This window comes from Alligator mississippiensis, chromosome 1 (assembly GCF_030867095.1).
Source record: "Alligator mississippiensis isolate rAllMis1 chromosome 1, rAllMis1, whole genome shotgun sequence".
NCBI classification, from domain to species: Eukaryota; Metazoa; Chordata; order Crocodylia; family Alligatoridae; genus Alligator; species Alligator mississippiensis.
In genome coordinates this window covers 309,579,937-309,593,650 of record NC_081824.1, presented here as the reverse complement: position 1 = coordinate 309,593,650, position 13,714 = coordinate 309,579,937, and the positions used below count along the sequence as shown (strand labels likewise).

The 13,714-nt window shown below is 42.4% G+C and overlaps 1 protein-coding gene across 11 annotated transcripts in view; it reads right to left on the bottom strand.

Annotated features, from left to right (window-relative positions):
- DMD (dystrophin) overlaps nt 1-13,714 on the bottom strand; it is a 2,172,325-nt gene that overhangs the window by 1,177,866 nt on the left and 980,745 nt on the right. For all 11 annotated transcript variants that reach the window (XM_059720821.1, XM_059720816.1, XM_059720817.1 and 8 more), the window contains 3 exons: nt 10,596-10,741; nt 9,320-9,532; nt 1,277-1,390 (listed from right to left, as the gene is read on the bottom strand). In XM_059720821.1, coding sequence (XP_059576804.1) covers nt 1,277-1,390; nt 9,320-9,532; nt 10,596-10,741 — 473 coding nt within the window. The remainder of the gene's footprint in view (nt 1-1,276; nt 1,391-9,319; nt 9,533-10,595; nt 10,742-13,714) is intronic.

Below are 13,714 nucleotides of genomic sequence, written 5' to 3'. Positions count from 1 at the left end.
GTTGGCATCAGAGGTAGGCTCTCCAATCCAATGCCCTCTCTCTGAAAGGGAGAAGGGAGAGGTAGAGAAGATTGGGATCAGAGCGTCAGACTTCTCATGGCAGAGGGACCCTCCCATTTGTAGCATGAACTGAACTAATGTAGCTGATGTTAACATAGAGTGTAATAATAGTGAAATGTAACCATGTTAGTCTTGTCCTGTAAGCAAATTGAAAACTCCATTTTTGTATCCTTCTGCTTGACGTAAGTGAGTGAACTCTGCATAGCCTTTATGTATGAGTGTGTGTAAAAGGGTGAATGTTGAGAGAATGTCATAGATACAGGAGAAGAAGATTCAACTTTTTATGTAAGCAACAAGGCACCAAATGTAAGTTACCAACCACTAACTAGATAACAAATGGCTGAAGAATCCCTTTGAAGCTCGAGGGCACAAAGGAGATAACAGACGAAGAAATTCTACCAGACAGGCAACAAGAACAGTCCAAGGCTAAGACAAACTGAAGACAAATGAAGAACAACCACAAAAACAGAAGATGAGTATGGACAAACCCCAAAGTACTGAAACAAAGAATGCCAAACCCTATAAAAGAACACTTTGAAAATGCCAAGTTGGATGAGTCTTTTTCTCTACTGCTGTTTCATCGGAGCACAGATGCATCTGTTCACCCTGCTCCAGCTGTTTTCTTCAAATCTGCTATCTTCAAAACATCACCATCTACTTAATAAGCCCAGGTTGGCCACCCTGGGCTGATATTGAGCAACTATTGCTGGTAGCTATATCTGGTGTATGTGTGGATGAAATGGTTGTTGTGTATGTGTATGTCTGTGTGTAAAGATGTGTATGATGATTTGTGTGTGTTTGTATGAATGGTGTGTCCGAACCTCTATGTCTAACTCATGTAATCAATAAATGCGGCACCGTGCCTTATCCCCCTTTATGAAGTCTCACTCGTGATTTGAGCAACTGGCAATTTGTGTAACACATTAACACATGTACCTCTGCTCTTCAGCTTTCTTCTCTCCCCCTTGCCTCCTGCCCCTGTGACGCGGTGAGCAAGAAGTGGAGCAGCAGGTTGCTGTAGCAGATGTGTTCTGGCACTAGAGCAGGCTGCAGCCTTTTGAAACAGTCTCGATAAGAATGTGCAAGAAGCACACGTCCCTGGGATGAAACGTTTCCAGTTTTGTCTTTGCCGTCTGGCTCAACTCTTGTTCTATACAAACCTGCCTATTTAACTCGAAACACACACACAACAAGCAAGCACATTACAAATACTTACTGTGCACTGTTCAAGCTGTTTTTCCAGCGCTTCTGAATCACCAAGGGCAGGCCATTCTTCCTTCAGAAAAACATCCACTTCAGCCATCCATTTCTTCAGGGTTTTAGTGTCATTCTGTTTATCAAACGATATGTTATTGTATCATACAGACAGTGACTGGTGGTGATATTACTCATCATAGCACTATGACAACTTTCTCACAATTTAATTTGGAGATTCTAAGGCTGTCTGAAACTGCAAACAATCAAAATCACTTTTTGGGGGGACTGCCATTGGCCTGTATTTTGATAGTTCTTCTCTGAGCTATTTTTGTTTCAGGAATGAACAGTTCCCTTTACATTAATAAATTACAGAAACAAAATCAATGTAAACAATACAGGAACCTTGGCTTCAGCTTCTTACATAATAACAACAACACCACTTCACTTGCACAGACAGTTATATATATCCCACCTTGTTAAAGTTCTCAAACTATTTGCACTTGCCAGTTCTGTAAGGTTAACTTGTTTCATTAACTGGCAGAGCTCAGTATACAAAAAATGTCCTTGCAAAATAAAGCAGAAGCCCTATACTTGCTCTGTTAACCATGGTAGAGCAAGCTGCATGATTCTTTGGAAGGCACAAAATGAATCAGCTAGGAGGTATCCAGGAATCCTGATCTCAGTCCCCTCTTCCACCTGGGAGACCTTACATAAGCTCATGGCTCCAAGAACCACTCTAAAGCACCTGGACTGTCACATGTATCAGCGTCCCCACACTGAAAAATGGTGGTGGGGGTGCTTTAACTAAAATTTGCTGAACGAGCTTTAGACTGCAGATATGCAGTCACTCAAAAATGGAGCTCGATCCCACAACCACACAGACTCAACAGGGCATGTCTGTTGAGTCTGGGGAATTACTGTAACTCATGGCGCTTTCTGCGAAGTGCCATGAGTTACAATGGGAAGTGCAAGTCTGTTAGCACCCTAGGTGTTCAGCCTCATTGGCAAGTTCCCTAACCACTCAACCAGTGAGACTAAAACATGAGAGGGTCCTTGTAGCAGAACTGGCTCTGAGGGTGGCTGTGATACTCCCTGGTTTCTAAGCTATACCTGTACTACTCTGGCCTCTCAGAGTACTCTTCCTTTTTTGCCTTGCCTGCCACATCTTGATGGATATTATAATCCTTATGCAGATTGCCCCTGTTCACCTCACCACAACTTCTTGTGCCCAGCTGGCACCCATCCTGCCCCTCAGACACTAAATCATCATGGCTCTATCTGTGTCTTAGGTTATAAGTCACCACAGCGGCAACCATCATAGCCTTCCACCACCCCCAAAGCCATACCCACACTTCTCAGGTATTACTCAGTAGCACCTCAGAAGGGGCCCCTTGGCCCTAACCCGACATATGGCCCCTCAGACCCAAAACTTTTGTCTGGGCCCTAGTCTTCCCAGTTTTGGCCCTTTTTATCTGGATGCACCCCTCGGCCCAGGTCCACTGCCTTGGACCTTGGCTCCTGGGTCTCAGCCCTGCCTTGCTCTCATGTGCTCTGGGCCCCTGACCCTATCTCACTCTCCTTCCCATTTTCTGGTTTCCCAGCCCTAAACAAGGCTGCTACCTAACCCTGCCCCAGGTAACGCTACTCTTTCACTGCATAGCCCCTTGAGCTCCTGGCTCTTTACAGGGCTTTATGCTGAGTGCTCCTCAGGTGCCCCTGTTGCCTCTGAACCATCCCCATAGCTACAACCTAGTATTCTGGTTAAACTTAAACACAACAAAAACATAAGCAAACTGCTTTGAAACTAAAAATTACCCCCACTCTGGGTCACCACCCCACTGCAAATCATATTTTACCCTTAGCTCTCTCCTTCCAGCTTTCTTGAGTAGCTTGGGTGCCTGTGGGCCTATTTCCTGCAGCCACTCTCCCTAGGAGCTCCTCTCCATGTACCAAGCAGGGCCAGATTTACTGCTTTGCCTCCAGCACTGGGGCTTATATGTCCCAAAGTACAACCCCTTCCTAGCATGTGGCTTCCTAGCCATACATATGGGTTTCTCCTTTTCTTAATGGTCAGACTCCTCTCCTTTGCTGTAGCTCCTATACTTGTTGTTTCTGGTCTGCTTGCCTTCTAGCAACTGGACTTCGCCTAGTTGCCTACCCCATGCAGCAAGCCTAGTCTCTTGTAATCACCTGTTAAGGTAACAAAAGCCTCATGTTGTTACCTTGTTCATGGTAGCAACTAAAAAACTTGCACTTAGGTGATTATACAGGAACAAAATGGCAACCCATATATTTCAATTAGCACTTTAACACCATTAGAACATTAACACTGCAACAAAAAGGCGGGGGTGGGGAGAAAAGGGTAGGGGAGAATGCAGCTGGTTTCTCCCCCTGACCCCACGAAACACAGAATACAAGTTGAGAACTGTTGAATTGCAATTCTTTTTGACTCTCTTAAAAAAAAAGGTCAAGTCAGTGTTGATGAGAGCCACATTCAGCTTTGAAGTCAGTCATTTTCACTGTCTTCAATAAAGTAATAAAAAGGATCCCCCAAAGTATATCACCATTATGGTGAAATTTGAGAGAAATTAACACTCAGATAGAATCACACTTACTTCTTCAATACAGTAATGCCCCTGTACATCATTCTATGTTCAAATAATATATATATGTGTGTATATATGTGTGTGTGTGTGTGTGTGTGTGTGTGATCTATCTATCCATCTCACACACATAGATACATACATATAGATACATACACCCACACACACAGATATAAATACATACATATATACATACAAACACATAACCTCCTCACACACACATAAACGCATACATGTGTACACATATAAAGAACAGGGCTGTGCAAAGCTTTGGTTGCTGATTCGATTTGGAGGAGATTCGGCCCAATTCAGTGGCTGAATCTCTGAATCCAAATCAAATCAGGAAACCAATAAAAAGGTCCAAATTGATCCAAAGCCTCCAAATCAATTCGGAAAAGATTTGTAGATTTGGACAGTCCCCTCTCACCGCTGCAGGGAGCTGGATCCTGGACTCCATGCAGGTAAGTAGGGGGCAGGGGGGAGAGGCTAGGGGGGGGGCATGGGGGTCCCCCCACCAGGTTCCATTCCCTGCCTGCTCCCCCAGCCCCTGTGAGTGTCACCTGAGCCCTGCCTGCTGCCCCAGCCACATCAATGGTTGCCCCCCAACCCCAGTGTCGTGGCACTTAAAAAAAAAAAAAAAGCACAAAAAAAGCCCCACACTCACTGGCTGCTGCAGCAGCCATCAGGACTTCTCGGGGCTCATAGCAGAGCACTCCCATGCAGCATGGGGAAGCTGGGACCACCTGCCTCCCCCCCACCTGGCAGTAGCCAGTGAATGTGGGGCTTTTTTTTTGTTTGAATGTTTTAAGTGCCAGGATACTGGGGTCAGGCAGAGCAGCCACTGACAGGGCTGGGAAAGCAGGTGGGAGATGGGGCTTGTTCAATCTGGAGATTCGGCCAATTTAGAGACAGCTGAATCTCTGAATCAGATTTGGTCTAATCAATTCAGGACAATGATTCGTATGACTGAACTGAGTCACTGTCTCCCGAATCGTCTAAATCCAAAGCGAATACTAGCCACTTTTCACAGGCCTAATACATATATGGGAAAGAAACCAGGCCCAAAGTGGTAGGCAGGGAAGGGAGGGAGCAGGTCCGGACCTGAGGCAGTGGGAGGAAGGGGGGGAAGCTAACCCTGACCCATGGGGGTATACACCCATTTATATATATACACAGCTTTTATTGTGTATATATATTTGTGTGTGTGTGTGTGTACATACGTGTACATATATATATATGTATATATACACACCTTACAAGCTGGCATGCCAGTTAATAGAGCATGCCGACTTGCAAGGTGCCAGTTAAGGCAGCTTTTAATGTGTGTGTGTGTGTGTGTGTGTATGGAACACACACACACACACATTAAAAGCTGCCTTAACTGGCACCTTGCAAGCCGGCATGCTCTATTAACTGGCATGCCAGCTTGTAAGGTAAAAGCAAAACTGGAAGTGCCCACTGTGGCACTTGCGGTTTCACCGAGCCCTCACAGCCCAGGGCAAAGCAGCCTGCACTGCCAAACCGCCATGGCTCAGGGCATAGCAGGCTCTGCAGGGACCCCCTCCCTGTCCTTTGGGGCCCACAGGAGGGGTGGCGATGCCTCGAGCATGACGGGAGAAGTGACAGCCCAAACAGGCAAAGACACCTGTTCAGACCTCTCAATTAACTGGCATATTTCGTTATCTGGCACCCCTCATTCCCCATGGGTGCCAGATAACAAAGCTTTTGCTGTGTGTGTGTGTGTGTGTGTGTGTGTGTGTGTGTGTGTGTGTGTGTGTGTACATTCATACACACAGACACAAAGATCTATGTGCACACACATATACATATTTTATATATATAAATATATATATATATATATATATATACACACACACACACACACACACACACACACACAACGGGTCAGGGTCTGGCTTCCCCCGCTTCCCCCCTACTGCCTCAGGTCCAGGCCCACTCCCTCCCTTCCCCACCCACCGCTTCAGGCCTGGGTTCATTCCCCCCTCTGGCCCCCACCACTTTGGGTCAGGTCCCCCCCCACCATTGTTTTGAGTCCAGTTTCCCCTCTGCTGCTTTGGGTGTGGGCCCATGCACCCCCTCATCCCTTGCCATTCAACCCTATGCCACTGCCTCCCAGGAATGGGGGGGAAGGGAGCTTGCATATGGCCAGTGGCACTCGTGGGCAGTGACGGGCAGTGGGTGGCGGCAGCTGGAGCTGGCCATGTTGCAGCAGCGGGCAGCCATGGCTTGTGACATGCTGCCACTCATAACCCCCTCTTCCTCTTCCTGCTCTCCTCCCTCTCTCCCCTCTTCCCCACTGCCTCCCCCTCCCTACCACCTGTTGTTGGTGGGGCCCTCCAGCTCCTGGCTCCAAGGAACATGGCCAGGAGGGAGGCAAAGCCAGCACTGCTGGCCTTGCGCCCACCCTGCTTCTGCCCCTCAGTCCCTGCTGTCATGATGGTGCTCCACCATGTGGGGAGGGAGAGGCCAGCACTGCTCTGCCAGCACCCCGCATTGCTGCCGCCTCCAAGCATCATGGCAGTGCTCTGGTCCCTGCTGTCTCCTTCTGCCTCCAAGGAGCAGGGGCTGGGGTGGGGGTGAGGTGAGTGCCGCTCCAGCCCCTCAGTCCCTACTGTCATGGTGGTGGTCTGCCGTCTATCTCTGTACAGAGCACTCTGGCTGCCAAGACAACTAATCAGAGTGCAAATAAAGCATGTCAGACAGACAGACAGACAGAGTCAAAGGTATTTATAATATTAGAATACATATACATACAAAGATACACACACACACAAAGACCCGCACACACACATACATATATACACATACATGTATATATGTATGTGTGTGTGTATATAGGCAGACAAGGTTCTTTGGGTAAATCGAATATTTTTATTAGACCAAGTATTTGATTTGAGTTCTTTACCCAAGGAAACTTGTTTGCCTATGTCCTTAGACCAACACAGCTACAACCTGCACCCCTGAAATATACGTCTTATGCCACCAGGCATAAGTTAATCAACAAAAGTAAATGATACAACAGTGATGAATATATTTCACGATAGCAATTGTCAAATGAGCTATTTAATGCAACTGCTTCTCTACTTTGTTCTCAACGTTAAAAGTAATCTAAAATCAGAATTTATGAGGAAAATTTAATTCTTAACATTCATGGATTAAGCATTGTTCACTAATGAGAAAAAAAACACAGATATAAACACATGCTGATCAAGAATGTAAGGATTACTCCAAATACTATTTTAGACCAACAACAGAAAAAGGCTTGAATTCTGAAATTGGTACAGATAAGGGCCTTACCTAATTTCACCTAATGGAGATCTAAGTGGCATTTAGGCATCTAAGTGTAATCGTATCACTCCCTGCTCGAGTTCATGAAAACTTATTAATAAAAAAGGTGGTCTTCTTGATGCTTTCTGTGACAACCTTAAAGCTAAAATGAAGGAGTGTTACACAAGTAGATGTGTTAACAGCTGTTTAATGACTGAAGGAGGGTGGAAGAAGATTGTACTGAAATGCCTAAATGCCACTTAGATGCCTAATAGATAGGATAGGATCTGGCCCTAACTAAGTATAATTTTTATCTGTGATCAGTAGTGATTTGAACATATAGTTTATGGAACACTCCATTAAGAAACAATTGCAAAGAAATTACCAAAGCAAGAATTTTGAAGGTAACTACACATTCCAACTATACTCAAGGGCTGCAAAACCAGTAAGTTTTTAAAGAATTGCATACTACCAGTGATCCTAATAATACAATGACTGCAAAGGCTAACAGAGCAGTCATTTTGTATTCAGCTATAGCTCACATAGTTTTTGAAAATATATATTTTACTGGGTAAGGTAATACTGTTCAGCATCCTGAGATTTGTCACCTTCTCTTTTTAGGGTGGCAGTGTTATCTTCTTTAACTTCTCTCTGAAAAGTCAGCAATAATGCATAAGAAGCAGATCTAATTAGCATCTAATAAGGATGGTACCTTAAATATATTTGCTAACATTTCATTATACTACAGTAAAAATAAACCAAACTCTGGTATTCCTCTCCTGTTCTTCAATTTACCTTTCAGTCTTGAAGGTAAGAGTGCTACCAAGAGAAACAAACCTGCGTTTTAGTGTTATTCAACTCCTGTGGTGATTGTAAAATTGCTGTATTGGTGATAATATAATCATTATCTTTCACATTTTTGTTTACTTAAAACATTGCCCGGTAGCAAAAGAAAAGTGATTAATGAGTTTTTTGGTCTTTTTCAAGTGGGATTATCTCTGCTGAAACTGGGATGCAGAAACATCTAAACCCTACTGACAAATCATTTATTCTTGCTCAGAGGATTGTGTTGGATTCACCAGGAAACGGCAGTCAGCTCATAACCTATTGTGTTAAGTGCTATAATATAAAAGTAATAATAAATTATATTCTACTTTACAGACAAAGGCCAAGGATATTCATATATTTACAATATTCATCATTCTAAAATGAACAGTGTGTGGGAATCTATGTTATGACAGTTAGCTCTCAGTATGACTCCAGGGCTTCAACCTTCATTACTTTCATTGCCTCTCCTTTATAGTATTTAAATGGTTACTTGCATGGAAGTATAACGTATTTTGTTCAAAATACTTTGCATATTTTGATGGAACCTTATGTAACCTTTAAGGTTACATAAAAAGGAAAGAGGAATAAATACATTCAAAAGGGTTACGTAAATGGTCTTCACAAGATATGTTAACAATTCATGGTTTACATCTTTCACGTCACAAACAACTAGATTCAGAGGTGTTCCCTTCCTATTTTTATATTTATCTAAGATACAACATGTGGGAATAGGTGGTTTACAAACAAATATGAATAATATATCCTTACTACAAGGAAAATCCTGATACTTGACTGGTGATGTCAATATGATACCACAATATACGGAATTATATCATCAACAATAGATGTGGACCCAGTAAAGTCAATACAGTTTATGTTGCTTTCATGAATAAATATTTGAAAGATTAGATCTCTGGTGATCTGATTCTGTTCCCACTCAGTAATCAATCTGACTTCACTATGAGCCAAAATAGCCAAAAGGTAAGAAGTCAGTGCAAGATTCTCATTCAATTGAACTCAACTAAAAAACAGTTATCAATATCACTTTAGTAAGGATTTCACATATATAATCTATAAAATGGATCATCTGTATGCCAATCAATCAACATTCTAGCAACTGTCAAAAGTCTAGAAATGTTTATATACATTTATTTTTGTTTAAACACAAAAAGCCAGATAACAATCTCACACATATGAATCAACTGGAGACTCCATCTTCATGATTTTTTCCTCTCCAAGAATTTGAAGAGATGTATAAAAATGCATGCTGTGCCATGTCCTATGCCACTGGATTCTGTAAGATACTTTAACAGTGAAGAATGAGGGAAAGAAATCCTGCTAACCTGGAACTGTTGGAGCTTGGTCATCATCTCCTCAAGTTTCTGGCAATTTTCCACCAGCTGAGCTGATAATTTCTTCCAACGTCCAAGGATGCCCTCAATTTCTGATCGATATTTCTGGCTGACTTCAGCAGGGGCTTTCTTGGACATCTCTTCCACAGTTGTGCTGAGATAGTTTAGGCCTTTTTGTTGTTCCTGCAGAGAACTTTGCAAAGCCTGTGATATGAAATGTGATATAAAATTGGGAACGTGCCATGCTATTTTCAACATACTTCTTTTTTTCAGATACAGTGAAACATTTTAAAGCAAAGACTTATAAATTCTAAGTCTCTTATATTTACTACAAACATTTATAAAACACTTCTACTAATAATTAATTTACAAAAAATGGCATACCAAATACTAAATATAATTGTATCTTTATCTTGAGTCTACTTAATAAGAAATGCATATATTTGCTAATATGAATTATCTACATACATTCCCCATCACACAAGTCAAGGCATTGCCTGCTTTATTAAACAACTCATTATGACCCTAATGATTATACTTTCATTCAAAATGGAAGTCTGATCAATAAAAATGCATGGAAATGAGATGTAGCTGAACAGTAATTTAATCTATATACCAGTTTGAAAATTTGTGAAATCTTTACTTAAAATTTTACTTGTAAAAGCAGGTAATATTTCTTCCTTGTATTTCCATATTTTCTTTGGCAGCTGTATCAAACACTATACGCTTTAGCTACTGCATAATAAAACAATACTGAAGTCCAAATGCAGAGAAGCTTTATGCCCACTGGCAAAACTCATCCCACATCTGTCTTTGCTTGGAGACTTGACAGGAGTTGGGAGAATTGGGAGGAGAAAAGTATATGCCATGTATTTTTCATAGCACAAACGAGTGTTTTCTTGTATGCATTGGGAAATAAAACAAGCCAAATCTATGTTTAAGAACTATAAATATCTCTGTGAGAATCTTTTATTTCCCATGCGGAGATGCAAATGTGATTCCTAAAGGTATTCAGAACCTTACCAGCATTTAACTGGCAAAAATCAACCTTGGTGCTTTTTTCTTTAAAATTTACAACCTGTCATCATCAGTAAGTAGCCTCTCTTTCAGGCCCTTGGCTAAGTCCTTAAGCCTCTCTCTAAAGCCCTTGGGTTAAATTGTCATGGCTCCACAGACTTCAGTGGAATTATGATAATTCAGAGCAGCTAAGGTTTTTCTCCTTGTGTTTTTCAATTAGCCTTTTTTTTAATCTACTCTGTAAACTTACCTTTAGCTCCCTGAGTCTCTGCTCCATTATTTCATATTCAGTAACAGTAACCTGAGGTATAGAAAGTTTGGCTTCTGACTGCTGGATCCACAAAAGGATAGTGCTCAGTGTCTCCTTATACTGTGCAGGAGGCATACTGTCAAAAACTGCATTAAATTGGGGAGAAAAGGAGGAAGACATTTAAGCCAAATCACACTTTATTTATTTCACTATAATTAATAACAGTGCTTTGGGTAAAAAACTGCCTTATTAAAGTCAGTGGGATTTCAATGGGACCAGGATTTCACCAGATTTGTAAAACATATATCCAAACAGGTGTTGAAGCTGAACATGTTTTAAATAATTTATTAATTCATCCTAATAATTAGGATGCATAGTGTATCTTCAGCTTGCTTTATTTTGACTCACTAATTTTGGTGTGGTATGGTAGTATGTAGTTGTAGGGCAATCAACTATAGGGCAAACTCCTTTTAAATTGCATTTATGTTTTTGTGTTATAGGAACTTAAGTTCAACTTTCAGAACTGCTGTAAGAAAGGTCATAACCATTTTTATAGCTCACGTTAGTGTGTTTAACGTATTTGTGAGAAGTAAAATGTTCTGCTTAGGACATCTGTTAAAAGCTTAGAACATTAACGTAAAGAGAAATTGAAGTTGAGTTTTATTAGACTGTGCCCATTAAACTGACATTACAGATGTCCCAAATAGACAACATCTGGTGTAGACATGAGCAACTCATTAGTATAGTTGCTCCCTTCTGCCCCCAACAATAGTTTTCAGTGCAGTCACTGAGAAATCACAAATGGATAACATGACTAGTTGGAAATAAAATATTTTCCAATTTGTATCATACTATATTAAGGAACTAAAACACAATAAAAATGCTCTATACCTATTGTGTCACCAATATGCAGGCCTTTAAAAGCATTTAAAAAAAAAAAAAAACTTTCACAGCTGCACAAAATGTAATATTGATAAAGTACATATTTAAATAATGCTTTAAGTTCTAGCTTGATGATATTCTCATAAAACAATGATCAATAAAGCTTAGACAAGATTTTCAGGGTGATTCATTATTCTAAATGCCTCAAGTTTTGAATGTTCATCTTGAAACACTGTAAAATGGCGTGCTTTTCAGAAAGTGCTGAGCCCTTTAAACTGTCTTTCATTGAGTACTCAAAAATTGAGGTACATATATCATTTATAATTCTGAAAATCAAAACAGCTTATAATTGTGATTGAATGGATTTTTGGGAGATGTTTTTATTCTCAAAATTCCAGTCGCCACTAACATCCTTCTGAAAAAAATATCAGGAGAACTTCTCCACCTTTGACAGCAGTAGGACTATTTTAAAACTTTTACTGCCACTTAGTTAAATTTATATTACTAAGGCTTTTATTTCTTTAGTTAAAGTTATATTTTTAAAACTTTTATTTTCTTTGTTAAATTAATATTCTGACACATTTCTTATGAACAATTCCCATTGTAGGATATGTCATTCATTGGACCGCATCACTCCAAAAGACTGAAAAAAGAAAACATTACTTTATAATAGCTCATATATCGGAAGGAAATACAGAATTCTTAATCCATATTTTGATATAATGTGAAACACAGTTATTTCAATCTAATGTAATCTTTCACCCTTATAAATAATGGGGTTCTACTTTAGTAGAAGCTCAACAGTTTATAAGTTGACAACAACAACTTTTCAGGCTATAGGCACATTTTATTGCAATTACATAAAGGAATACCTCTGGAATAAAGCTAAGAACTAGATACAAATGTATGTCTGGCAGGGCACTGTGGGTGCCTGCCATTTTAAGGGCCTGAAGCTAGCAGCCGCCAGGTGCCTGATAAGGGCAGCTATTTTGGACCTAGAGCTGCCCATATAAACAGGGCAGTTTTGCTGCTGGAGGCCAGGCAACAACATCACCTGACTGCAGGGCTGGTGCTATCATCTGGAGGTAAGGGAGGAGCTGTAGGGGATGGTCAAGAGGCTCCTGGTCCTGTGTACGACCTAAAACTGCACCCTGTCAGGAGTGGGTGGCCTGATGGGGCAAACCCTGTGGTCCTGAGTGAGGGAGCAGTCCGGAGCCTCAAGTGAGGCGGGGCAGAAATTAGGACCCCAGTGAGGGGGTAGCCCCAGGAAAGGGGGCCAAGATCTGTAGCCCCAAGCGAGGGGCAGTGTGGTGGAGCCCCAGTGAGGGGGTAGCCCCAGTGAAGGGGGCCGAGATCAGTAGCCCCAAGTGAGGGGCGGTGTGCTAGCCCCAAGTGAGGGGCAGAGTTGTGGAACCCCAGTGAGGGGGTAGCCCCTAGTAAGGGGCAGAGATCTAGAGCCCCAAGTAAGAGGGGTGATGTGGAGTCCCAAGCAAAGGTAGTAGGCCCAGGTAAGTCTTCAGACACCCAAGGCCGAGGTTTGGACTGGAGGTTGAGTAAAGGGGGATCAGCCCCAGAGCAAGAGAGGTGAGTCCTGACCCTGATAAGTCCTCCACTGCTGGGAGGTAGAGTGTGGGTTGAAAATAACATTCAGAGTAGCACCACAACCTGCTGCCCTGCGGGGGGGAGTGAGAGTCCCCTGTGAGACCCTGGGGCACCAGTCATGGTGTGAGGTACCCCAGCTCCCCACATGCAGGAAGTGGGACCCAGAGAGAGTGTGGGGCTAGTGAGACCAGAGGTAGAGTGCCCCCTCGACTGGCCCATGCGAGGGCTAGGACTGAGAAGGTCAAAAGGGCCAGGTGCCCACTGCGAGGGACGGGAGCCTGGAGGCAGGTGGGAGGCTGGCGATGGCTGGCTTGTGAGAAGCCCACTTTGCCACAGTATGAATGGTACTGTTAACCTATTCTACATAAAGTTCTCTCTCTTGCAGGAGCTGGGTCGAACAACACCCTCCAACTCTTCCACTTCCTAAGGCAGGCACATGTCACATTTGAATTTGGACACTTTGCAACAAAACATGGACAAGTTTGTGTCATTCTGGGCCACTGAGGAGGCCCTCTGTAAATGGAAGATGGACAGCTGGTCCTACATGTACAACCCCATGATGGGCATGCGGAGAGGAGGTTCACTCTCTGGTGACAGTGTTTCTTTCCTGATAACAAGGGTTTCAAGCTCAGCCC